The 26,959-nt window shown below is 40.3% G+C and overlaps 2 protein-coding genes across 7 annotated transcripts in view; one reads left to right on the top strand and one right to left on the bottom strand.

Moving 5' to 3' along the window:
* Positions 1-3,640: 3,640 nt before the first annotated feature.
* esd (esterase D/formylglutathione hydrolase) lies at positions 3,641-7,543 on the top strand. Its single transcript, XM_032568021.1, has 10 exons — positions 3,641-3,753; positions 5,017-5,091; positions 5,197-5,285; positions 5,521-5,619; positions 5,718-5,842; positions 5,932-6,051; positions 6,135-6,233; positions 6,322-6,489; positions 7,222-7,399; positions 7,431-7,543. Exons 2-9 carry the CDS (start codon positions 5,024-5,026, stop codon positions 7,372-7,374), a joined length of 921 nt encoding a protein of 306 aa, XP_032423912.1. The 5' UTR covers positions 3,641-3,753; positions 5,017-5,023; the 3' UTR covers positions 7,375-7,399; positions 7,431-7,543.
* Positions 7,544-12,300: 4,757 nt separating this feature from the next.
* Positions 12,301-26,959, bottom strand: part of lrch1 (leucine-rich repeats and calponin homology (CH) domain containing 1) — a 99,171-nt gene continuing 84,512 nt past the window's right edge. For 4 of the 6 annotated variants that reach the window (XM_032567060.1, XM_032567061.1, XM_032567062.1 and 1 more), the window contains 4 exons: positions 23,223-23,332; positions 22,618-22,755; positions 22,451-22,528; positions 17,400-18,993 (listed from right to left, as the gene is read on the bottom strand). In XM_032567060.1, the coding sequence (XP_032422951.1) occupies positions 18,700-18,993; positions 22,451-22,528; positions 22,618-22,755; positions 23,223-23,332 (620 nt within the window). In that variant the 3' untranslated portion in view covers positions 17,400-18,699. Of the gene's footprint in view, positions 16,535-17,399; positions 18,994-22,450; positions 22,529-22,617; positions 22,756-23,222; positions 23,333-26,959 lie in introns of those variants that run through there. The other 2 variants (XM_032567063.1, XM_032567065.1) reach the window with 1 other exon arrangement.

Here is a 26,959-nt window from a genome sequence, read left to right as displayed (position 1 = left end):
CACTATAGTCCATTTCCTGCTTTTGAAGTGGTCTCCCGTCCACTTGACATTCACATTTGCATTCGAACCACACCAGACTTCAGCTTAACCAAACCGAGAACAAGGATTATAGGCGGACCACAGTTTGCTTTTTTGGAATTCGATTGCGCGTTCCCAAATGAACCGGACGTTCTAGGCAAACTAGAGTTTTATTAAAACGGACTAAACAGGGCTGGTATAAATGCAATGCACCCTACAATCCATGTCAATACTGCCTTTGTCATCAGTGTTGCAATATTAGTAAACTCAAGATTTTCTTCTTCTGAGTGGAAGTTCAGGGTAAAATCTTCCTCTTTGTCAGTTTTAATAATCGCACTTATCGACTTGCCCCTGCTAACTGGACATGTTCAGTTGATGTTTGCTACTGCAACTAAAATCTGTCAGAGACATACTGTAGCATCAACAGGTGTGTCTTCAACATAAGAACATCTACTGGTGTGAACCTCATGCTTTTCCCCTCACTCCAAATAAGACAAGTCGTTTCATAACGATGGTACGTGTTTTCCATGGGAATGTAACTCAGATCTACAATCCTTCCTTATTTCCATTCACAAACAGTCCCACAGAAAACATTCAACTTTTTAACTCTCTCTTTGAAGGATCTTCTAACTAAAAGGATCAATGTATCTGTTGGTGATTGACCAAAAAAAAGACACACTGACATCATTCATGAATAGTTTGCACAAAAGCTGTTGGTGATTCTTCTGATGCTTGGTCATCAGTTTTTGTAAGGAGGACTGGCCGCCCTTGAAGCTACTAGGGTGGCAGCGCTCCAATTATTTAATCTAATGTAATCTCGCCCAGACGCTGAGATGAAGAAGACATGTTTTCCAATTAAAAATGTGCTGCAAGCTCTTTACACAGATATGACTGTGCACTTTGCTTGTTTCTCCCCAGCTGCCACCAGCTGGGGAGAAACAAGAAGTGATATGGAGAGATTCCTGGGGGAATGAGAGAGGCTATCAGTTCATAATACTGAAGTTTGCCAAATAATCGTTGTGTGGGATTAAGCAATAAGAAGTGAGGAGCAAAAAGGCCCAGCAGCAAGTCAGAGTTTGTAACAATTTTAGGATAATTGCATGGTGGCTCATAAAAACAGTAGTGCAATGCGGTGACATTTGAATATTTATGTACTTGGGACTTCTCTTAAAACGCTCATAGCTGCCTACTTTAATGATTCAAAGCCAAATGTACATTAGTATGCACCAACACACAGTGGAAACCATCAAAGAACTACTGGATAAGCTATCTATAGTCTTTCCTTATTTCCATTCTTGGGGGTACAGCCAATCAGAGGCCAGGGGAAAAAAATGGCGCTTTGGCTGTTTGACAAATGGCAGCCAATATCGTATCATCTAGCTTTACTTTTAGCTGTTTCAGCTTCCTAAGCTGCATTTTGTTTTAAATATTTTAGATGCATTCAATGAAAAAAAAAATCAGAATGACTTGGAGTCATGTTCCACAAAAAAAAAAAAAAAAAAATACTGAACTGTAAATAGCATCCACAGCATTTTTATTTTTGCTTTTTGATTCAGTGTAATCAATTTTTACTGTAAAATGTTCAACGGATCATTTTATTTGATTCCAACTTTCAGAAATATAAAAACATATATGCTTAATATTCACCCGTTATTAGGTCACACTTAATGATTGAAGTCCACCCTGGTTCTTCATTAAATTCAATACAAATCCAACAAATCTATATTTATAAAAATATGATTGAAAAACAAAATACATTTACAAATGAAGCAAAATTCTTCATAACTTACTTTTCTTCATTTGGATTTTATTAGAAATTGAACCCATGTGTATCAGTTTACACAACACACTGACTAACCCTGCCATTCTAGGGCTGCAGGTTCTGAATCGTAACCATGAGTCTTTCTGCATGTCCTCCATAATCCTCCTCCCCCCGTCTCATCATTTTCTCCAAATTCATTGTCAGACTTTGAAATTTCATTTTTGAACTCCTCCCTCAGCGTAATCGCTATAAACTTCACTCTGTTCCCAAAATCGATTTGAAGGCGCTGTCAGCAGAGGAAAAACTCGGGCCATCTCGATCGATTGTGATAAGGAGCCGCCGTTGGTATAGCTATATTTACTGTGCACCGCCACCGGATGGTGGCTGGGAGAGAAAATGAGAAAAAGAAGATTGGTTCCCGTGAGACACTAGGCAAAACGTGGAGGACTCTGAGAGCACGAGTTGGTGTCGGTGAATGGGATTCTGATCTGTGACACTGGTGGAAACACAAAACTCACACATTAACGTCTACACCTATCCCACTTTTATTCAGGGTCCAGCAGAACCAAACACAGTGAGTGTATTCATATCCATACGTTAAAATTGTGCTCTTGTTTTAGAGAAGAAAACTAAATCGGTTGCTGCCATCTGGTGGACTCAATGGGGAACATTCCCAAGGCCCCCCAAAAAAGGCTTGTGTGACAAATTCTGCTTTAAATGCAGTCCTCCAGCTCACATTGGCTGAAGGCGGAACCATAATCATGTTGAGACGAAGGAGCTTATGTGAGGATGCTGAGTGAATTGAATCTGTTTTGTGAGGGCAGTGGGCGGACACGGGAGGCGATTTGAAACGGTCTAATTTAGGAAGCAGCTGCAGGACGAGAGCATACCGCCGTGCTGCCTGTGATTCAATAAGTGGTTTACGATCCAAATTGCGCTCATCGATGGGTGAAGATCGCAGAGGAAACAGATAATATGAATATGACGGAAAGACGCAGGATGTGTGAAAACAGACATGAGAGAGAGAAAGAGAGATAGAGAGAGAGAGAGAGGTGTGAGCAGATAGATAAATATGGGCTTGATGTGAGTGAAATGAGGCTCTACAATTTCAACATCTCACCAGGGTTACGCTAATTTGAATTCGCAGTGGTTGAATGTGCTGGTAGAGTGGAACAACATGCGATCATACCTGAGAACCAACTGCTTTAAACATGAACACGGCTTTGCATTAGCATTTATAAAAACCTTCATCATTTTTCATATTGGGTCACATTACAACCAAAAGCTTTAAAGTATTTTGTTGGGATTTTATTTTTATTTTTTTTTTTTGAGAAATCAAAACATAGATGAAGAGGAAAGAAAATGATACCGTTTTCAAAGAGTTGTTTTTTAAAAAATAAAAATTCCTAATTTTTATTTAAGAATCTTACATCTGCACCTTTTAGTCAACATTTTGTTAAAGCACATTTCTCTTACACCTATTTTTTTTTAAAATAGGACAAACCGCTATTGAATTTTTTTAGATGCATTTTTATATTTTTAATTTCCTGTGCCTTTTTAGTGTAATTAATTTTTACATTTTGTGTATCTACTGTATGTCAATTCATTCTGTGTCTATTTGTATTTTTCTAGTTTGACCAGTATTTTTCGTAGCATATTCATACTATATTATTATATAACTGCACAGACGCTCTCGACCATTTGTCTTTTTTTCTCTCCAAGGTTCATAAGAAGGCCCATCTTACAGTTACTTATACCTTCGGAAATGAAAACAGCAGGATGTATTTTTTCCCCTCTAATTTGGCGCCCTCTGGTGTATAAACTCGTTCAGCGCGTCTCAAACTGAGCTTGGGGGCGGCTCTGTGACGTCACGACGTTAAACCATTGACGCTCACTCGCCCTCTGCTGCTTCTAGTTGTGGAGTTAGCAAAGCCAGCCCTCTTTTTCCGTGCAAACCACAGTGATTTCTTCAGGTATGTTAAAGAAATTATGCGTTTAATTTGTCGGCTTGCTGCTTCACGAGCGTCTCACTGCATTAGCTGCAGGCAGCCATTCATAAAAAGCAGCTCCGGGTATTAGCTAACTGCTAACTTTACTTGCTAATTCCTGCACGCCCCCCAACATACCACGCGCAAAACTCTTGTTTAAATTTGGACAGTTTTCTCTCTTTCCTCCTGTTTATGTCTTTGCGTTAAATATATTAATGGGAATAATAAGCGCGTTTACATTTTGACAGCAGTTTGAGCAATTCGGCTTGAATAAAACGCTCCCTAATTAAACCTCGTCTGGTTTATTGTGCGCTGGTGTAAAAGCACCAGGATAATAGAATGGAGAGTGACTGGGACGGTGGAAATTATACAAGCGGTGATATGTGAGACAGATTTTTGCATTGTTTGTTTTTGTAGCATTGCATGTGTTGCCTCACGCCGATTTATTTAGAATTGATGGTTGTGGAGCTGTTGGAATCAACACGTCACTGTGTGATTGGGCTAAATTCGGTCTGTGCTCAGGATGGACAGAGGTTACCATAACTTTCCTGAGAATTCTCCTTCTTGTGTTACAGTCAGGTGGGAGCTGCTCTTCACCAGCATGAACATGGAGATATTTAAAGCTGCATTAGCCCTCTTATTAACTTCAGTCACTCTGAAGTTGATAAAAAACTTCAGTCACTCTGAAGTTAATAAGTGACATTTGTTCCAGGAAGTCTTACGGTGACAGCTAGCAAGTCATGTTCATGCTTCATACTGCATTAAATGAAACATGCCATAACTTCTAAAATATTATCATAAAAATACTTTAAAACCGTTCTGGACGACACAAAGTAATCTTGGATATCCGCATTAAGACCACTGTTTATGTTCTCTTCTGGGTAACAACATTCATTGCTGAGTCCGTATGAAGCTCCGTCACTTTACACCAACAATTGGGCTCTTGCTCTCCAGTGACACATTCAGTCACTTTGTAATTACGTTTTTTTTTTTCTGCTGATGAGTCACATTCTTCCGGATTATTATTCAGAGGAAACTCGGTTATTAATAGGGATGGCCTTATTAGGATTTTTTTTCATTGCCCCAGAATCATTGAACATTAGAAATGTAACTACACTGAGTCCCAGTCAAATGTTTAGTTAAAGGTAATAACATAATTGTATGCGTTTTAAATTGGGGATACACCAATATGAAACTTGGGGCCGATATCCGATAAATGAAGACATGGAGTGACCTCCCTGTCTGCAGGTCAGCGATGGCTCTCACACAGGTGTCCTCCAACAAGTGTGCCGGCGGCTTCCAGAAGGTGTTCAAACATGACAGGTGAGACAAACGACTGTCCTCACCTTTGGCCGAAAATTCAAATGTGTCTTAAAAAGTTGAGCTTCACAGACGTCTGTTAAATTCCTGCCTGTTTTCTCTCCACAGCACTGAGCTGAACTGTAAGATGAAGTTTGCTATTTATCTTCCCCCCAAGGCTGAAACGGACAAATGTCCCGTACTCTACTGGCTTTCTGGTGAGTCTCAGGCCAAAATACGGTGAAAGTCTTAAATTCATGTATCTAAACTGAAGGCCCTATGTATTCACTTCATTTAAAAAATGCAAGTTGGCCTTTATTACATCAACGTAGCACCTTTGAAAGGTTCTTTATCTCAGTGGTTTGTACTGTTGGACGTTTACCAATCATTGGAGTATTTTGCAGATTGTGGAACGTGATGGAAACCCGCCTGAGGTGTGTTTTCTCTCTGCAGGCCTGACGTGCACCGAGCAGAACTTCATCACCAAAGCAGGCAGCCAGCTGGCTGCAGCCGAACACGGCATCATCATCGTGGCGCCGGACACCAGCCCACGTAAGACGACACTTGCCACACACTCAAAAGCACACCACAGTGGGTTAGAAAGTGAGTCTGTGGAGCAAAGTGACGGCGTTCCTGCCTTCCTGCCTCAGGTGGCTGCGACATCGAAGGTGAAGATGAGAGCTGGGACTTTGGGACAGGAGCTGGTTTCTATGTCGACGCCACCCAGGATCCCTGGAAAACCAACTATCGCATGTACTCGTACGTCACAGAGGAGGTGCTCTGGATTCCTTCCACCATCTTACCACCAAACACTCACCTCTTCATCTTCCTGTCGTCTAAACCAACATCCGTGCTCCGTTTCAGCTCCCGAAGCTCATCAACGCGAACTTCTCCACCGTCCCGGACAGGATGTCCATCAGCGGGCACTCCATGGGTGGCCACGGGGCGCTCATCTGCGCCCTGAAGAATCCGGGAAAATACAAGGTAACTTGCTGTTTCTGCTCAGACAGGAAGTTGGATTGTGTTTGCTGTTCGACGTTGATTCCTCCTGACGTTTCCCCTTGCAGGCCGTGTCTGCGTTAGCTCCCATCTGTAACCCCGTGCAGTGTCCCTGGGGGCAGAAGGCCTTCACAGGTTACCTGGGAGCCGACCGGTCCACTTGGGAGGTGGGAAACCTTTGGCCTTCTGCTACAAAATAAGAGCATGTTTCAAGGGAGAATGCACTTCGTCTACAACGCTGCGTTTGTTTTCCAGGAGTATGACGCCACCGTGTTGGCAGCTTCCTACTTCGGCCCTCAGCTCGACATCCTCATCGACCAGGGTCGAGATGATCAGTTTCTGTCCGCCAGCCAGCTGCTGCCCGACAACCTGATCGCCGTCTGCTCAGAGAAGAAAATCCCCGTCGTCTTCAGACTACAGCCGGTCCGTCCCCAAAGCTTCACGACGCTTCAAATTTGCACAGATTTCCAATAACATTTTGATCTAAATCCCAACAGCATAATGCTGCGGGCACCATCAGTGGCTGGGAGGTTGAGATGTCTCAAATGCAACTATTAAGCTAAATTCAGTCATCATTTGCATGGACTTAGCAATTTTCACCCAATCATTGCAACTTGTCGACCAATCACCTTAATGTTCTCTGTGTTTTCTTCTTTTCTGACCAATCACTGCAGCTCTGCTGAATGTTGACTAATCCCCCAAGCCCTCTTCTAATTTAACTTCCTGTTTCACAATGTCTCTTGGAAGCCAAAGCTACGAAATTAAAGCATGTGACGCTTATCGCTAACATTTGCAGATCACGTTAGCTCAATGATCTGCAATCTATGCTAGCATATCAACAAGAATGCTAATGCTGTTATACATCCCTTGCTACTTGACGCCAGGAATAAACCCAAATCCTTACTGTTGCTTTCCACGCATTTAAAAGTCGGGTTGGAGACTTTAGAGCAGAGGTCAGGTCATGTCAGAAATAGATATTATCCACATGGATTTCTTTTAGCAAGGATTTTCTTCCCTGACTAGTGAAGTGCCTGACTAACAGTCGTCCTGTCACATAACACAAAATGTATGCTTTCCTCTAATCAACGAGCATGTTTGTATAAAATGATTTCTTGCGTCATAAAGTCTTTTATTAATTAATTAATTCTCCTGCAGGGCTACGACCACAGCTACTTCTTCATCTACTCGTTTATAAACGACCACATCAAGCATCACGCCAAGTACCTGAACGCCATGCCGCACCGCACCGCCACGCAAACATCAGTCCAAAGTGACCGGCCGCTCGGACCCGACGCCCAGCTACAGTAATGTCCTGGAACAAACTGAGGAAACGTTGCCTTCTGCGTTAAAAGCACCTTCAGATCTTCAGACCTGACCGTGTGATGAATTACTCCACTCTGATTTCATTAGAGCTGAAAGTCTCGGTGAACAAGTGGGAATTCTTTGGAATAAAAACTCTCATTACTCTTTTGCTTTTCTTAAGATCTTTTTTTTCGTCTCCTCCAACAGCTTTGAGCTATTAGTAACGAAAAAAAAACCTACAGCCAAGGGTTGACATTTCACTTTTTTACACATGTGCTACAGTAAAAGAAGAAAAAGAATAGAAATGTTTGAAAATGTTATAAATTAAATCTGCCAGTGGAACTACTACTTATTTTTACCAATACTAAAGGGGCAGCATTATCTAAAAATCTTTTGGTTTTTTTTAGCTTTACATATGTTTTTCCCTAACCAAAAGCACTTCCCCTTTAAAAAATAACTTACTTAAAACAAGCTCCTGTATCTGTGAAAAGTCACACGTTTGTCGTACTCCCCCCCCCAGTGTAAGATATTTGCACTAAAAATTTGACAAAAATATTTGGTAGAATTTGTTTTTGCAGTGTAAATTCAAGAATATAAATATTTTGTTTTAGACCCAGATTTCTACAAACTCGTAAAGTTTTTAGAATTTCCAAGAAATTTGAGTACAAAATATTTTCTTTGGAAATCAGGATTCCCATATAGTCTGGAATTTGGCTTCAGTATTTTCCAGGTCTGGCTACATATGGAAAAACAATGTTATATTCCCCAACCCTCATCACAGTTTCTAAATATTAAATTCCTCCTAAGAGTTCATCTTTCCTTTCGTCCTCATATAGTTACTTCTATCCCTCCTTCTTTCTGCTTTCCTTTATTTCCTGAGTCCTTCATTTTTCTCCTTCCAGGTTTTCTCTTCTTTTTTCCCTCTGCCGTCCCTCAACTGTCGTAAAATCTGACAAATCACAAGTAAACTTTACTGTTGTACATTTTGAAATGAATGTAAAGGACTATGATCCTTGGAAAAAAAAAGATTTATTTTATGTAAACTCAGGAAAATGCTCACCCAGTAAACAGGTTTTATTTTTTGCATGTTCCAAAAACCTCCCAACTCTGAAGTTAACTTCCTATTCAGCAATACGATAAAGGGCTATTTCACGTCTTTTCTGCTATGTGAACTGATTTAAATCAGTTCCATTTTAGTATCGATGCGGCTTCCTAGTTTTATTTAGCATTTGAGCAATCTCCATCCTCTGAAGTGACCTGGAGGTACACAAAAAAAGTGAAATAGTCATTTTTAGACTTTTGAAGGAAACAAAATAAAATGCCGTTTTGCAAACCAGTAATTTACCATAAAGGAACAGGCTGAAGCCCAGGATTATTGTTGCTACACAACTCAATCAGAAACTCAATAAAAAATGAAAAGGAAAAACGTCAAGTTGTGATGCGACAAATCTGACCTAAACAATGAAATTTTAATATAAATCAAATCCTAAAAAGCAACTTATTTTTTTAGAAATTGAGTTTCTTATTGCCCAAGAAGTGGAATAACATCAGATAATCAAACATTATTTAATAATTTTTTGTTTTCCCCTTACTTAACCATGTCTGAAAAGCAAATTTCATCCTGCTTCAAATTTTTCCAAGTCTTGATTTAACAGACTAATCGTTTCCCAATTCATCCGGCATTTGTGTCGTGTTTGTAAGGTGCAGCCAGTTCATAAAAGATGTGCTTTGTTTTGACATGTGAGGTCTTTACTGATAAAGTGATGAGAAATACAGTACAGTATATACAGTATTCACAGCAGTTAAGGCGACGTTACAGGGACATTTCATGCACGCTGTACATTTGACAAAAGTTCAAAGTGTTACAAGAGGGCACGTTTACATCGAAAGTTCAGCAAACCTGAAGAGAAGTCACACAAAAATAATACATTTGCTCCCTGTCAGAAAAGTACAAAAACTGTGAGCATTAATACAAAAAGAAGAGACGTTTTAAGAAAACAAAACAAAAAGAACTGCTCAACGTTCAGCAGGCACACACACATTGTGTTCACTGGCATCACTATTCTAACCTAAACTCAACCCAGATTTTTCTCATTGGCCAAAAATGAAGACTTACAAACACACAACTTTAAAGTGCAGAAACCCTCGGGGAAGCAGTCGGTTTGGTTTTATTGCTCTTTTTCCCCCCTCCTGCCCCCTGAACCGCTGAGACTGGATGTGCACCGAACCGTGGAAGACCCAAAACGAAGACTTTGATCGATCAGATCCCTTAGTATCACCCTGGACTTCCTGTTCCTGACCCCTGCAGCCGTGCCATGACATCGCCATGATCCGTTTGGGCAAAGTGAATCGTTTCGACGGGAATCTTAAATATCAGAAGTTTGAAACACGATTGGTAGCTCTCAGATTCATGGGAATATACTGATTTCTGTTCAGCCGAGCTGCCCGTAGTGTTGAAATACGCAAAAAACGATCATTTTCATACAACAAAAAAACCCCCAGCCTTTTTCAGGTGGAACATACAGTACGTAAAGTCTAAACTCTGCACATGGTGATAAATAATATGTACAGGTTATTCTACAATTTTAAAAAAAACATTTAACATGACAGAGGATGTTTGTTTAGGCAACTATTTAAATCCATCCAGTGGAAGCCTTTTTTTTGTGTCTAGTTTCTAAATTAAAATTCCTTATTTTACTGCTGAATCTGGAAGTGGCTAAAGCTTTGGAAACCAAGATGGAAAAAACAACAACACTGCAGTTCAAGAATGTTAAAGGTTTTTTTTCTGGCTCTCCAGACAAGCTGGAAACATAAAGCAGACCATGTTTTGGTGGATGCTGTAAAGGGGCAGCTCTAGTTTTTAATTGATGTTAGGTTTCTACTAATTTAATCATTTTAATGCCACTGTAGTACCGGCTGCCCGCCTGTGGAGGGCGACCTTTCATTTCCATATGTTCTTCCTCTGGAACAAACAGCAGAAAACGAGCTGCACCATAATCCAAATTGAGACAAATTCCACCCGAATACAAAAGTTGGCCTTAATCTGAATATTAAGTATTTTTAAGACTGCAAACCGTCTAAATAAAATATCTGAACCACCACCACTCCAGTAGGGAGAAATACGCTGCGCTGACAACACTCTTCTGTTGCTAGGTAAAGAAGACTGGACGTTAGCTAGATTCACCGGTAAAACCAAGTACATCTCGCTGAAGCAAACAGAAATGGGCGGGAAATTTCTTGCCGTCTTCCATGTTTTTTCAGCAAACAGTTGAGACAGAGGTGTTTTACCTGCCATTCAAAGTATTCTTAAAAGTTTGTCTGTTATTCTGCAGCTCATGTGACCAAACCAGCCAATGAGATGAAAAGTTAACATTGTCAATATTGTCTTCTCCACAAGCTCTAGTTAGGTAACCCCAAGATCACTGGGTCTCCTTAAAAGATAGAGTCTCTGAAAACATTTCTTAAAAATATAGTCACATGTTTTCAGCAAAGTTGAGCTAATTGTCCAGGAAGGACACAAGGAATTCAATATTTGCCTCAGTTTCAACAGGTTGGCCATCGAGAGAAACTAGAATCACTTTGAGGTCATTTAATTAGTTCTATATCCTTAAGAAAATGAAAATTTAATAAATATTAAAGACTTTGTGCTATTCTGATTTAGTAATGTAATTATATTAGTTGTGTTACCACCTCCACGCCACTAGAGGCAGTAGCATGCCCGAAAAGATCCGACTAAGAAGCAGATTTAGAAGTACACAGAAAGATACAGAATTTGTTAAAAACCGTGAGCTGCGCTGAAGTAAATAAAAGAGAGAAGTTCAAAGACATGCCGAGAGTCCAACTTCTTCCTAAAGGTGACGATATATTACAAATATCAAAAGAAAATAAAAATGGGAGATCGGGAATAATCTAAGAAATAGCGCCCCCTTCACTTCCGGAGTACAATTGTCCCATTTCCAAATAAGGTATGAGACTGACAGCGGTCCGTCCCCGCCCCTTCCTGTTTGCTGGAGCGAAGTCCTTCTCGGTAAAACAGCAAGAGAGTGCGAGACAGCAGACTACATGAACACTGAACACATTACAGCAAAGCCGCTTTGCTAGGCTAGTGATTCAGAAATGCTAACCAAGCTAATCGATAATATAAGATGTGAAAGCCCGTTTAAAATGAAAATGGCATGGAGACTGTAAATTATATTTTTTGTGCCTTTTTTATTATTTATATTACAACTCTATCCAATGGTGGATATTATTGGTGCAAAACATTGAAACTGTTCGGTTCAGTTCGTTTCTATTAATAAGTGTCAGACCTCAAAAGAAGAGAATTTTTAAGTAAGTTAATAAGGTAAAATATTACAGCTGAGCAACAAGCAGAAGATGGCTGGTTCTAGAAGTGAAGGAATGTAAACATGAAATCTTACCAAGTATTTTTGGTCTAGTTTTTAATGGAAATAATAAAAACTAGGCCTTATTTCAATTACACTTGAAATAAGAAACTAACACACAATTAACTTTTCAGCTAGATACAGGGGCTTGTTTTAACTCAAGAATTCTTTAATATTCATAACTGGTTCCACTGGCAGACATTTTCACTTATAACAAGACATTTTCCCAGTGCTATAAATGAAATAATCTGCCAGTGAAACTAGTCCTTCGATTAATATTAAGAAATTGACTCATATCTTGCTGAAAAGTAAGTGAACTAAGATATTTGTACTTGAAACTAAATAAAAAAAAATACTTGGTAAGATTTTGTGTTTTTGCAGACTGGTCCGCATATTTTCATCTGAGGTGAGATAGAAGTACGTCTTCGGTCCACCACAAAACTGTCCTGAAACGATGCCTGCATTGAGCGAATAAAAAGCAAAAACTCAAGAAATAAAATTAAATCTGCATTAGGCGTGTTGTATGCAAGAAGAATGATGCTGAATGTTCTGAGAGTTTCTGCGTTTATATGCATTAGTTATGAGCGGCGTTTAGTCTCCGTCCAGACAAAAGGATGTGGTTCAAAGTTCAGGAGGTAAAACATCTTGTTCTCTTACTACAGAGTTCAATGCGGGCAACAGATTTTTTTCTGCCCCTTTAATGCATCCATTTTTGCCAGGTCTGCAGAGCAACATGATGCCAAAGGCCACACACACACTTACACACACACTGTAAATACTGTTGACGAAGCACGCTGGGTAATGAGGCATCAACAGTGCAGTAAACCTAGCCCACCCTGAATCACACAGTCTGTAATCTCACACAGCAACAACTCCAGCCTGAAACACACACACTCACACACATGCCCACACCCACACACACACACAGAAAAAGCCTCTTCAGAGCAGTCAGCAGGCCAAAGGAATGTTTTGCTACATTAACTTGAATTTTGCTCTTCAGAGCTGTGAGAATCTGACTTTTTGTTCCGAGACGTTTTAAAACTCAAAATTATAATTATTTCAAAATGTCTTAAACCCCCCCGCCCCCAAAAAAAACCACTTCAGCAGTCCAGGCCTGAACGAGAGGCGCGACGATTAGCTCACTTCTCTACCTGTGTCCCAATGTCCCAATGTCAGATATTCATGAGTCATCGAGTTTTAAGAAATCAATGACAAGCGGCGGCCCCTAGGGGGCAGACACAGAAATGTACAGTGCTGGAGCTTCTCCACATTTTGTCTCGTTACACCTTTTGTCTGTTTTTTCTTATTAACGCCGTGTGTTTTGGCACATTAAACAAACTGCATCTGACGGGAACACGTCAACGAGTCCATCTGTTCCATTTCCACTGGATGAATCGGTTAGCGGGGCACGAGAAAACGACGCAGAGAAAGTCAGATTAGTGTCCTCCAGAGAGACAGTGACAGAAAGACACCCGCTTCAGAGACAGTCACAGGTAAACTTTAGATAATATACACACTTATACCCAAAATATATTAGAGAAAAATAGCTTTGGCCTATTTCTGTCTGACTCTATACAACAACTCAAGCCTCTGTTTTTTTTCAGCTTCTCTTTATATTATAAATATCTTCAGGTTTAAATAGAAGTAGATAAAAAGCCTTCTCCCTCTGTCATAAGACTTTAGTATTTTGGTTTGATTCTCTTCAGAGAAGTGAGAGCAAAAACATTTCAGCTACAAGCTCAGTAGAAAAACAACCAAATATATCTGTATACAGTCCCAAAAAAAAAAAAAAAAACATTTTAAATGATGTGTGCATAGACAGCGGGATCACTGAGGCGACTAAAATATTCAGACTAATAGGCCAAAAAAGTCTAAATGTGTCCAAATATGCTCAATAAAATTTAAAGTATCTTAAAACAATTCATGTTTAAAGCCAAAAGAAGGGATTAAAAAAAAAAAAAAACGTCAGGAAAATTTTAAATACATTGATTTTTCAAGGGAAAAGAAAGAAAAAAATAATAAATAAATTTGCTATTTCATCCAAAAGCATTTGGTAAAAAATATCTCATTAAGAACAATACCAATTTCTGGATTTATCATCAAAAATAAAAAATAAAAAAAATAAAAAATTTGGCATTTCTTTATGGCTTTTCTCATAAAATAGCATAGTTGGTAACAGTACAGTGGACCCTGGTATTCATGGGGGTTAGAGACCACAGCTATCCATGAATAGTTGAAATATGTGAAAAATGTACAAAAACTTTTAACACTGGCTGTTTTAATAGTTCAAATATCTAATATACCTTCGTCTACAATCTACATTAACATGAACAGTGAAAACCGTATTAGCTTTTCCGCAGAAGCTAACATCCAGCCTTCACTTTTTTGTTTATGCTAGGAGCATGTGGTGGTGAATTGTCGTAGGTAACTGGGAAAACCCGGAGTGGAGCTTTAGAGGTATGACAATTTTTCCTATTAATCAAGTGAAATGGATTCTTTCACGAAGCAATTGACCCTTTGCACGTGACGCCATGCTATTCAGAAAGCAGCCCACTCCGCCATGACGGGAGTCAAATCAACATATGTGCACGTTAGCTCCTGCAAAGCTGATCAAAAATCAGACAATCGCAGCCTAATCCTGCTTTTATTTAGTTAATTTCACAGTAAAATGGGTCACAATGGTCTGAAAACAGACCTGAATCCACAACAAACTTTTTGTCTGGAAACCTTTTGATGAGGAAAGACGACAGCGATGGATAGTAGCGGCTAATCGTAAGGACTAGCAGCCCTTGATGTACTCACCGATGTGGAGCGAAAATATTTTTGGAAGGTAAGAAAATTAATGTTAATACACCTCTTAAGGAAGTGAGATTAGTAAAATGTAATCTGTAGCTGCATTTCCATTGACATTTTGAAAATAAATGTGCCCAATAGAAACGGGGCAATTTCGATTTTCAATTAAAACGTTTTGCACTGGGAAGTAGGGCTGTATAATGAAATCGATTCTAAGATATTTATCGATTTTTTTCCCCTCGGAAAGTATCGATTTTTCATCCGTGAGTATCGGTACATTAAACCATCGGTGTTCAAAGGCTTATACCGTCTTTTTAACATGTCTGGTTTGTGACGGCGTAGCAGCAAGACTCCGCCTCCAACAGTCTCACTTTCCACTTGTGCTAAAAGTTCTCATTATAAACTTTTAATAAAAGTTTTGCACAAATTTGTAATGGAAATGCAGCTAATACTGTATTATGGAGAAGGTACTTGGCTAACCATGATAACCATGGAGAAATGCCCCGCCATCATATAGCCTACCATATACAAAAAGGATATGGAAAAAGATGCATGCTAACGTCTAGAACTTTAGTCTAAAAAATTTAGACTTTTGTACACTTTAAGTTGTTCTATGGTGTAAAACAGACCATTGTTTATAAAGTGGTATGTCAATTCAAGCAAAGTCTGTGATTTGATCAAATCAACAAAAACATCAGAAAGGCAAAGATATGGGCCGGTTTCTAAGCTCGCTATTTCAAACTTTTGTAAATACTGCTGCCTATGAGCCCCAAGTGTACTTCCACAGATAAACTAGCTCTGTGGAACCAGTAGGAGCCATAGAAATATAGAAACAAAAACCTGGGAAAACAATCACAATCGCTCCTTTTGATACTCCTGTTCCTCCCTTCTGACGTCCGTCATGGCAGCTTTACATGATTAGGTGACGTACTTGCAAAAGGTCAACAGAAACAGCACTGGGGGAAGTAATATTTAGTTATTAATTTTGGGAGGGACCAAACAAATATTCTCTAAATGTGACTCACAATTATTACGTCGTCCATGATGGTTGTCCTGGATTGGCTACTGGCCAACATCCTTCTGGCTAATAAACATCTCTATGCTGAAGTATAGAACACAGCCTTGGAAAAATGTCTTTTCTTGCATGTTATGGGACAGAAAAACGTGAAGTGGTAGTTTTGCAAATTTGGGTGTAAAAATTGGTTTAAAATTTGTACTCTAATACAAACACTGCTGTGCAAACACCAGCCAATATCGTGTCAAGTAGCATTGCACTAAGCTATTTCAGCTTCTCAAGCTGCATTTTCTTTTCAATATTTGATAATATCTAACATTTTAGATATGTTCTGCAACAAAAACGCTACGAGGCGAATTTTCCACGAATAACTTGGAATTTACGTTCCACAGAAAAATCCACAAACACTGCGTGGCTCCACTGCATCCTCTCGATTTCTGTTTGTTTTTTGTGAAATTCTTTTTTCCTTTTCATAACTGTCACAATATTTTACAAAAATAGTGGGGACCAGCCAGTGTGAAGATTTTCTTAATCTAGTTTAAAACCTAAAAAATGTGGGGCTCTACGTCTGCCCTTTTAGCTGACCACAGTAAAGAAAAAAAAAAAAAAAAGGATCCTAAACTCCTGATTTTTAGGGTTTAAAAAAAAAAAAAAAAAAACAAACACCTGCAGTGAGCCAAGACGCTCGATTCAGCCTTCCTCTTTCTGAGTTAGTAAATAATAAACCCACTCCAGACGGAATTGGTTCCCTTTCTGCACGCCGACGAGGGGGAATTCAAAGTGCTGCGATACTGCGAGCGATGCAGAGGTGAACCGCGGCGTCACGTTGCGCGGAGCGGCGTCGGTCCCGCTGCTGCGCTGCTCACACCAGCACGGGGGGTTTGGAGGAGGCCTCGTCCACCAGGGCCTGCACCGTGACGCACACCTTCACCAGGCCTTTCTCCTCCAGGATGTGGTGAGGCAGACACAGCTTGTCCTGGGAGGGACGGAGAGAGGGACGAGAAAGAGGGAGGGAGGGGGGAAAAAAATGCAGGAGCAGATGCAGAGAGAGAAACACAATGCTAGTAAATATAAAATGTTTGAGGAGAATGTGTGAAAGTTTCCAGGGTCTGGTCTGCTGTTTTATGTAGGGCCATAAAAAAGTATGTTTTTGCTTTTTTGTCACTTAATGTTTCATATCACATCATATTTTTTTTTTTTTACAATGTATCTACAAGATATTGTCCTCTAAAAATAGTAACTGGTTCGGCCTCCATAGCAACAACTGAGAACAAGAGTGATAAGAGAAAAAGATTATTCTCATAAAACTGACTTTATTCTCGTATCATTTTGACTATTTTTATAATGACTTTACTCTTGTGACACTATTCTCCTATTATTTCCACTATTTTCGTAGTAGTATGACTTTATTCTTATAATAACTACGCTGTCAAAACCAGTGTAATTATTGTGCAAGGTTAAAAATTTTGGCCTTTACAACACAAAAGGAGGAATAAGTATATATATAAAAAAAAAATTCCAGCCAACATTGTTTCATTCTCAATTTTCTTTTTTTAGCCATACTTTATCCAGACTGGGAAAATGACTCAAACAAATTCTGTACTTTTCAAAACTGCATGCGAACGTCTACTTTCAAAGAATGTGTGCTTTTTTTAAAAATTAACTCGTATTCAGAGGAAAAATACAAATTTCAAATCAGCAGCAAATAGTTAAGCGTTAAACAGGAAGTAAAATCTGAACCTTCTTCTGTTTTACATATCTGAATTACTATACTACCTTATTCAGATCATGATTGTGAACTTGAAAAGAAGAAGGAAAAAAACCCCACAAAAACAACACCATGCTGTAAAACAGTAGAACATTTTAATTAAGATTATTATACTGTGAGAATCTCCTACCTACTTCTGGTGCTTCTCTCCTGATCAGAACTCTGCCTGAACATAGTTTTAGAATTAAACACGTCGTCACTTAAAATAAATTTGCATTAAGTAATATTTCAAAGATTAAATGTCAACTCTGTACCCTGACTAGATTTAACCAAACCAAAAAAAGTCTGAAATACATTCATGGTAACAAAATATAGTTGACTGATTTGTAATGTTGTAAATGTCAGTTGCCAACTACTACAAAGTCCAGGGGTCACAGCACTGTGTTTACTTTTTAAAAACCGATAAGAGTTTAATAAACAACATATTACACTGATATACTTTGATCCTAAAGCCAAAATAACAAATGGACCCTGTTAAAAAAAATTGCAACTGTCTCCAGCAGAGCTTCATGATGGTCCTAAATGGCTGCTGGATTTTCAATGGACAACGCTTTTGTTCAATTGTTGTTTTTTTTATCGAAAATTTAAAAAAAAAACAAAAAAAAAACTTTTCATTATTCATTTTCACATGACGTTCAAAAAAATGCAATATAGAGAAATTTTTTGTATTTTTTTTTTACATAATTCTCATATCAAAAATCAAACGCCTATAAAATTCAGCGATCGCTTCTGACACCAGAGCGGGACGGAGGGCGGAGCTTCACAGAGAATCAGAATTTAAAATGGAATGAGGTCGCAGGGGCGTTTTATAAATGTTTAATTTTCGATGTGAGGATAAAGTCAAAAATACAAAGAACATCGATATGTTGTAGTTCTTTGAATTTCGCACGAGAATGAATAATGGAAAAAGTGTTTTTTTTTCTTTCAAGTTTTGATTCTCAACTGCAAAACGACTGAACGAAACGTTCATGGACCAGCAAGGTCCCACTACAAACAACTTTAGCGTACAAATTCAAAAACAATCTGCTTATTGTAACACAATAAAGTGCATTTGGTGGCGGGTTGTTCACTGTTTCAGATGGACGCTATGGCAACAGTCGGTCCTGTTCTGCTTCTGTTCCAGTTTATTGCAAAGAGAAAAGAAAAGCGTAGAGGAAGTGGCTCATTCTGCTCCGTTTTCTTCATGTCATGTCTGCTGAAGGATGGCTTTGATTCCGGTCACAACAGACCTACTCTAACTCTCAGAAGCGTGACAAAAAGGCATCGAAGACAAAGGGAATGATCTCACGGCTCGGATTTGTGTGGTGACAAAAAAAGGAGGGGCCTATAGAGGAGGGGGAGGAGCCTCGCCTGGAGGAAGGCGGAGCTTGTTGCTACGTCAGCTCGATCCAACTGTAGGCTATGAACAAGAGAACCAAGCAGAGGACGTGAACCAAGCTGGAGCCAATTACGTCCCAGATCTGCCAAGCGGGAGGCGGGGTTTGGGTGGTAACGGAGACCAATGAGCGAGTCTCTGAGGCCCTGCAGGGGGCGGGGCTTCTGGCTGGGATTGTCTTGTCGTGCTTCCTGTCCGGAGGGGTCGTGTCCAAGGCGACCAGGGCCAGAACGGTGGTACGGACCGGGTGCAGACGGCACTGCGTGATGTCGTAGGGCGAACAAAGGGAAGACTGGCGCCCCCGACAGGAAGAGAGAGGCAATGCAATGAAGGTGGGTCAGACGAAAGAAAGAAAGAAAAAAACAAACAAGATGCAAGGGAATGGCAGAATGAAGACAGGATGAACGGTAAAAGAAACAAAAGCAAGTGAGTGAGTGAAAGACAAAAGAAAAGAATATTGGATGTAAAGGTTGAAGGAAATAAGGAGATGAGGGTTGAAGTGCAGATGTAAAAATGGACAGAAGAAAAAAAAGAGTTCCAAAAGGGAAATGGACAAAAGGTTAAATGAAGACAGAAAGAAAGTAGGAGTTCACACACAAACGAGTAGAACCAAAACAAAACGAAGGAAAGAACAAAAGTGAAACAGAAAGAAAAAGAGCAAAAGAAAGGTGTGAGAAAGAAAGAGGAGAAAAGGGAAAGAAAGAAGAAAGAAGCAAAGAACGAAAGAGGAAAAGACAGGAAGATGGTGTGATCCAGCCGAAAGGTAAAGAAAGAAAAAAGAAAAGGCAGGAGATTAACCAATGGACGCAGAGTTCAAAAGTCACAAGTCTGAGCCGGCAGGGAGCAGAGGCAGGCAGGGGGTTACCACGGCAACCAGCAGGGATGCTTACTGAGAGGATGCTCAAGTAATCCTGGTGACTGGTTGGCCCTCTCTCTCCCAGTAAGCAGCCCAGTAAGGGGGAGGGGAAGGCGGCTGATGGGAGGCCAGAGCACGGAGCGCAGTAAAGCGTCGGCAGTAAAAAGCATTCAGCAGCTTCCGCAAAGAGGCTCCAAGCTGTCAGCAAGCAGCGGCGGAGGTCAGAGGTCACACAGGTTAAAACAAAAGACACAACCAGAAGGTTTTTTTTTTCTTTATACAGAAAAAACATAGAACATACTGACAAATAAAAGAGAATCATCGAGTAGAGAGAGAGAAAAAAAACATGACAATAAAATAAGCACATCGATATGAAAGCAGGAACAAAGAAAACTAAAAAAATTTCAATAACTGGACAATTTTCCTCGATGCTATAATTCCAGGAGATTTTGAACAAAATATGAAAATTGTTTTGCCACCAATGGGAAAAATTTGGATTTGCTACACCGTGTGGTAATTACTCATGTAAAAAGGATTTCACTCTATGAGGCTTCTTACTGAAGAAACCTGAAACACTAACTTTTCCCCTCTGCATCGTCAATAAACTTATTCTAATTAGTGTCTCAAAAGCTCTAACAATACCTGACCTATGACCCCAAACAGTCACACCATGGCTTCCATCAATCAGAACAGGCAAGGATCATATCCCCAACTCCAACATCTCTCTGCCTGGCTTTCTAACTATACAGCCAGACAGGTTTAAAGAGGAGCGGCAAAAGCAAATGAGCTGGATTAGCAGAGCATGCTAACAATTGATGATGTCATCCAGGAAATGTCACTGTGAAGTATCATCTCTTCTGTCAGGAAATTGACCTGTTGGTGGACATCCTTCATACTCCACAATGATTGTTGAAGACACTCGGACGACATCAGTCGCAACATTTAATTTCACTTTTGGGGTAAATAAAGTATTTTTAAATATTAATATGCATCTGCCTCTTTAAGGTTGTGGTCAGCCTAATCTATTAATTAAAACACATCGAATGACGGTTTGTCTCTTTAACTAAATGTTCCTGTAGCTTTCTTCGTTTCCTGTCTATAAACCGAGCTAAGTTAACAGCTAGCTGCTGGATTCAAGTTCATATCAAAAAATTGCGAAATTGTAGAGTATGAATAGGATCCCTTCATACTGCAGGAGGTGTGTTTGTGTTAGTAGCTGCATTTCCATTACAAATGTGCGCAAATCTTTGTCAATATTACCGCTAATGACTGAAAAAAAAATATTTGCAATTTAATTCCATTAAATAAGAAACGCACTCAAAATCAAACGTGAATAAGTTTGTTCACGGATGATACGTAGTTAAAAACATCTTCCTCCTACAACTTCCTGTCGTATTCTTTGTCATTTCCGCCAGTAGCAACATCTGGTTGTTGATCATGTGAGTGTGTGCTGCAAAAAAAAGTGTTTCCATTGCAGTTTTTGTGAAATAAGCTAATTTTGAAACAGCTGAGGGGGAAAAAAAAAAAAAAACCTAGCCCAATGCCAAAACTTTTAATCAAAAAACCTGACTTTTTCAAAAGTGGCGTGTTTCTGTTAAGCATATTTATTTTCATAATTCCAATTTGCGCAATTGTAACATCAATGGGAATGCAGCCAGTGTAATCACACACACACACACACACACACCCACAGACATTTACACTGAGACTCACAGTAAAGCCGAACCAAATATCACAGTCAGCACAGGTTGACTACTGTTTGGGTCAAATCCCGTCAAGATGAAGGAAGCTAGAAGCTGAAGGCAGTGATGACAGCGTTGATGATGACAGCGTTGATGATGTCAGCGTTACAGGTTGATGTTAAATGACTCGATTTGAAGCGATTGGGACAAAGAGGAGGAAAATGGGAGAGGGGGGGGAGGAACCAGAGCTGAGAGACGGCTGAGTGGGTTCCCAGGTTTTTATATTGTTACAGAAACGTGTATTCTGGAGAAAGTCATCGGCATTGTTGCATAAATCATGTGAGTTTTTATTGCAGGAGAGGAAATGATGCTTTTACATACGAGGAACCATCAGCCTTCCTCCCACTTCTGGTTCAGTATCCTGCAAAACTCCTAATTTGGATGATAAATCTATCAAATGTGGTGCATTTTAAATGGAAAATGCGTCTATTACTTTTCTTTCAAGCAAGATCTCTTTTGCAGGACACCTTTATATTTTCTTTTATATCTCAATATAAAAAAAAGTTGTCTTAGGGCGTTAGTCTGTTGAACTGAGGATGTTTTCATGTCCTGCTCCAAACTAACAGAATTAGGGATGCACTGATCCACTTTTTTCACTTCTGATACCGATACCGATATCTGAGGTTTAGCATACCGATTTGATATAGAAAAACATCGCTGAATTGACTTAAAAAGTTTATTTAATTGTAATATTTAAATTTATTTACATAAATGTACTGGATTACAAATTTATTTAATAACTCTGCACCAGTCCAGCATACTTCAACACACCAATAGCTTCACAAGCCTGGTCAAACAGAGAAACAACTTTAATTTGTTCAGTCTGTGCAATTCTGAGTATAAAAGCCAATTTAAAATAATTAATAATAAAGAAACTGAAACTGACAAAAGCAATAGGTTGACTACCTTGGTCAAACATGGAAAGATAAACAGCAACAAATCTCCTTTCAATGGTTCACAACGTTTAATACTTGATCCAGAAATGTTGCAAAATCGGGGCAGATGTAGATATTAATCTGGGATCGGTGCATCTCTAAACAGAATATCGATAACTCCTGAGCTGTAAACCTTCCCTTCACAACGTTTTGGATGGAAACATGAAATCCGCCCCCAGCTCACAGAGAAACTCTTCACAGAAAAGCCCGTCTTACCTGCGGCACGCCTATTTTCCTGCAGGCGTCCAGGAAGTTCTCCACGTTCCGCCGGCACTTCGCCATGCTGAGCTTGGGCTGGAACGACAAGCGACAACAATCCGGGTGAGACGCCGCTCGGCTCGGCGGCCGGCAGATTTAAACGCCCCAGCGTTTGTAACACGTACCACGGCGGGCGAGGGGACATGGATGCTGGCGACGGAGCGCGGGCGAATGTGATTGGCCAGATGGCAGAGGACGACGCCGTCCATCAGAGACGAGCCCAGGTCTTCAGGGAGGACCACCTTCAGTCGGCTCTCGATGATCTGAGGAGGCAGGTTGGAAGGATAGAACTGAAAAAGGTCAAGGTTCAAACACGTTTGCTTATTTTAACATTTCAGTCTTTACCACACCTACATTTCTAGATATTTCCAACTGTTTTATAACATTCAACAGATGCTTCACTGCTTGTTTGTTTTTTGTTGTTTTTTTAAGTGCAGCCCGGGGACCATTTCCAGCCATCCTTCAGAGGATGGAAACACGATAAACTGATTCACATGTGGCTTTAATTGAGATTCTTATTTAATGGAAACACCTCTATTGGGAAGTTGTGTGTGTTGTTGTTTTTTTTTTGTAATTACCAGGAATATTGACAAAGTTTAGCACACGTTTGTAATAGAAACGGCGCTCCTGTCATGTGGGCTAACAAATGTAACCTTTTGTCCTCTGCATGTCCTTTTGCTATGTGAACGCAGCGGTTCGTCCCACTGAGGTGAGTTTAGAGTTGTCTCACGTCTCTCAGCTGCTCCATGAGCTCCAGCTCCTCCCTCAGCTGCTCCATCTTCCTCCTCATGGTGAACTGGGGGTCCACGGACTCCATGCTCTTGTGGCTCCGCAGGAACACTGCAGCAACAACAGCGGGACAGCGGACACAGAGAGTAAACAGGCTGCTCACACGGTACCGGGCTAAAGGGACACAACACTGAGGGGGATAAAGGAGCCTGAGGAAGGGGTGGAAAGGATGCTGTCCTAAATCTGAAGTTAACGGCAGATGATGGAAATATCCATGTTGATTAATCCTGGCGTCTAAAAGTGGAGTTAGATGAGCTGCTGCGGTTTGCTGAACAATGGAAGAGTTAGAAAACCACGACTCAGGGGGAAGGAGCAGTAGGAAGGAAGGGAAGACACAAGGAAGCAAGGAAAGAAGATAAAAAGCGAGAAAGAATACAAGGAAATAGGATCTGGGAGCCTGAATTTTGTATCACAGACAAGCAAAGCTGGTATGACAATAAAAAAAAAAATCCTTGAATCCTTGAACACAAGTGAAGATACAAGGAAGGGAGGAAGGACACAAGAAAAAAAGGGAAGAGATACACAAAAACAAAGGAAGGAAGGAAGCATACAAGAATGAAAGGGAAGGAGGATACAAAAAAGAAAGGGAGGAAGAAAACAGGGAAGAAAAGAAGAATGTTAAGTGAAGTTACACTGAAGGAGGAAAGGCAAAAGGAAGGATGCAAAGTAGAGAGGATAGGAAGGATAGAAGGAAGGAACAGAAGGCAATAGAAAGTTTCTAAAACACACTGATGAAGATTATTAAAGCAGGTTTCCATGTTTCTCTGCTGGTTCATCCAATATTCTGACCTGAAGCTCTGAGCTGCTGCCCATCACTGTGTGGAGTGACTTCCACATTATTCACCTGAACTAAGCTTTTTATGTCAAATCCTATGAACAATCATCATCAGCATCCTTCAAGCAGTTTGAATCACATTCAGGTAAAAGGTCAATTTCATTTCATATGAAGCTTTTGAAATGTTTTTCTACAACTAGAGGTGTTAAAATACTCAATAAAAATAAAACTAATCTTGACCTGCATCACTGAGCTGCTTTCAGAGCGGCAGCTGCATGCACACACCACAGCAATGTGGTCACACACACACACACGATCTCACTTCCTCCCAGCAGTCCCACTGACACAATTAAAAATGGCTGCCAGCCATAAAGCATGCAGAGCGCTTATATAAACGTGGCGTCGGAGGTCGGAGCGCCGTCAGCTTGGACTTTGAGAGCAGAGTGGTCATGTGACTTCACCGCTGTAAACGGAACGGGAGGAACTCTGGGAAATCTGGGAATGTTTCTCAGAATCACCTGCTGCACGTTTTCATCACAGAATAAACGCAAATATGACTTCCAGAATAGAAAGGCTGGCTGGCTGTACCCTCACTGAAGGCGTTTTATTTTTAATGATTATTATTTACTTCAAACAAACCAAAATAAATCCTCTAATTGAGCTGAACTCTTAGACAGTTTTCCCCCAAAATTCTTGCTTGAAAAAGAAAAATCCAATATATGATCAATGCAACGGCTTAAATCAAAGGGTCGGACTGTGACTGAATTCAGGTTAATAAGGAGAAATGCGGAGGAATCTGGGCTTGAACGGCGGGAGCGTTCCGGAGCTGAGTGTGAAACACGCTCGGCCTTTTCACAGATGCTGAATCAAAACACACACCCACACACACATGAAACACCCACACACACTCTGAATGATTCACCTTCTGGCTGTCCCATTTTCTACACGCTGAAATCTCTACACTTCACTGCTGAAACTGAAGGCAGTCTAAATGCGTGCAGGTTACCTGAACGGCCACAAGAGGGAGCCGCAGGTTCACTGCAGGGCAGGAGGATACAGGATGTGGAGCCGAGTTTTAGGAGGAAGATTCCTCTGCTGGGTTTACTTTAATAACTCCCATTATTAATCTGTATTAAATCATCTAAAAAATAAAACAATAAACAGACTACTACAGTGTTTTTGACTGGATGTGTTTTTAAAACAAAAGGAAAAGGTTTAAGATTAAAAACATATCCTCCGAGTGGTGACCATAAAAATGACCTCCTGGTATCTTTGCAGTGCATCATGGGACGGTTTGATATTCCCAAAAAAAAACGTCCAGGACACAAAACTAAACTTTTGGAAAAAGTTCCAGTGAGGTTTTGCATCCAAAACAAGATGAAACTTCACTTTGCTCTGTTTCTGCTTTCAGTAGGAAGAGCATCAGGAAACCACTCTGATTGGCTCCAGATAAGCTTTTACAGTAAAAACAACTGGAGTTAAAAACACTCTGCAATAGTGTGTGTAACAATAGTTACTAAAAAAAGAATATTGTGAGTGGGTGACATCAGCTCTCTCCTGTTGCTACATGCTGCTTCTCCCCTCAGTGCTGCTGCACGGCATTCTGGGAATCTGCTGACCTGCCTTCATCCAGCCCCCGCCAGCTGAAATGTGTGTATTACTGTGGTTTATGTTTCACTGTGAATTTTAAAAAGCTCTGCTGTGAACGACGGGAGACGCAGAAAACGCTTGGAGGAAGGTGTGTGTGATTCCAGATCAGACGAATGTAAGTCTGAACTTTCCTTTATTTTCTCTCCCTTCACACATCAGCGGACAGATACGATCTGCACAATACCGCCCAACCGGCATTAAGAGAACAGTGTGTGTGTGTGTGTTTATTTCTACCCTGAGGTCGGTGAGATCTCAGTTTCCTGCTGGTAGGAGAAAGCGCCGCCTGGGCTAAAGGTCACAGGTTCTGCTGATCTTTCTCCCTTTCTCTTTCTGCGTGTTTGATGCAGATCCGATGGCAGAGAGGTCACATGGACCTGTAACTGTTTACCAAAACCAAATGCAGGACTAATGAGGTCAGGAGCGCCGATGATGGCGAAATGATGTCACTCTGCCAGAGGCAGGAGGCAAGTACGGAGCGCTAGTCATAATCGTATCACACACACAGATAAGCTGCTTGTTATAAAAGCTTTAGTTCCACACCAAACAGATCAGAGAGATAGTAAGGCAACAAGTTTCAGAACCACTTTATTAATAAGCAGTTATTTATATTAATAATTAGCATTCCTCCCATGGCAACCATTCAGGTGTACAAAACGCCTGGGTGGACCAAGCTCCGCCTCCTCCTCCAAGCTTCCAGTTTCCAAGCTTCTGAGTTTCAGAGCAGCCCTCCCTCATGAGTGGGGGAGCCTTGTGAGTCCCCCCACTCAGCTCCTTCAGACTAGCCAGCCACAATTAGCAAACACCTGGTGGTGTTTGCTAATTGCTAACTGCACATCTGCTGAGCTCATTATAGGAGCTACTTCTCAGTGAAACGCTGGTAAAAATGTTGTTAAAGGGTAAAGAGGAGCCATGTTGGGATGACTTCCTGATGGCGGCGTTTCAGAAAGAGCAGGAGCTTCTTAAAGAGACAGAGGCCCAATTTCAAGGTGTTCAGCCAGGAAGCAAAATTCATATTTTATGTACACATCATTTTGATAAGAATTGAAGGTAACATAGATCCTTGGTAGTGCTATAAAATAGCACTATGTGTCTAGAAAACACAATACTGCCCCTTTAAATAGTCATCTGTTAATTTATCCCTGAGGATAAAACAGTACATGATGAGAATTCATAATCTGCAGCTAGAAATTGTTATTGGCAAACTAGCCTGTGAACATTTCAGAATAGATTCAGGACTGGTTGTGAGAGAAGCA

Source organism: Xiphophorus hellerii, chromosome 7, assembly GCF_003331165.1.
Source record: "Xiphophorus hellerii strain 12219 chromosome 7, Xiphophorus_hellerii-4.1, whole genome shotgun sequence".
In the NCBI taxonomy this organism is placed as follows: Eukaryota; Metazoa; Chordata; class Actinopteri; order Cyprinodontiformes; family Poeciliidae; genus Xiphophorus; species Xiphophorus hellerii.
The sequence above is the reverse complement of the archived record's forward strand: the minus strand, read 5'-3'. Positions and strand labels throughout refer to the sequence as shown.

Excerpts from the sequence above, each read along its gene's own strand:
- esd (XM_032568021.1), top strand. The coding sequence starts at position 5,024 with ATGGCTCTCACACAGGTGTCCTCCAACAAGTGTGCCGGCGGCTTCCAG. Across the intron at positions 5,092-5,196 it reads AAGGTGTTCAAACATGACAG|CACTGAGCTGAACTGTAAGA; the intron begins GTGAGACAAACG and ends TTCTCTCCACAG. Across the intron at positions 5,620-5,717 it reads GGCGCCGGACACCAGCCCAC|GTGGCTGCGACATCGAAGGT; the intron begins GTAAGACGACAC and ends TTCCTGCCTCAG.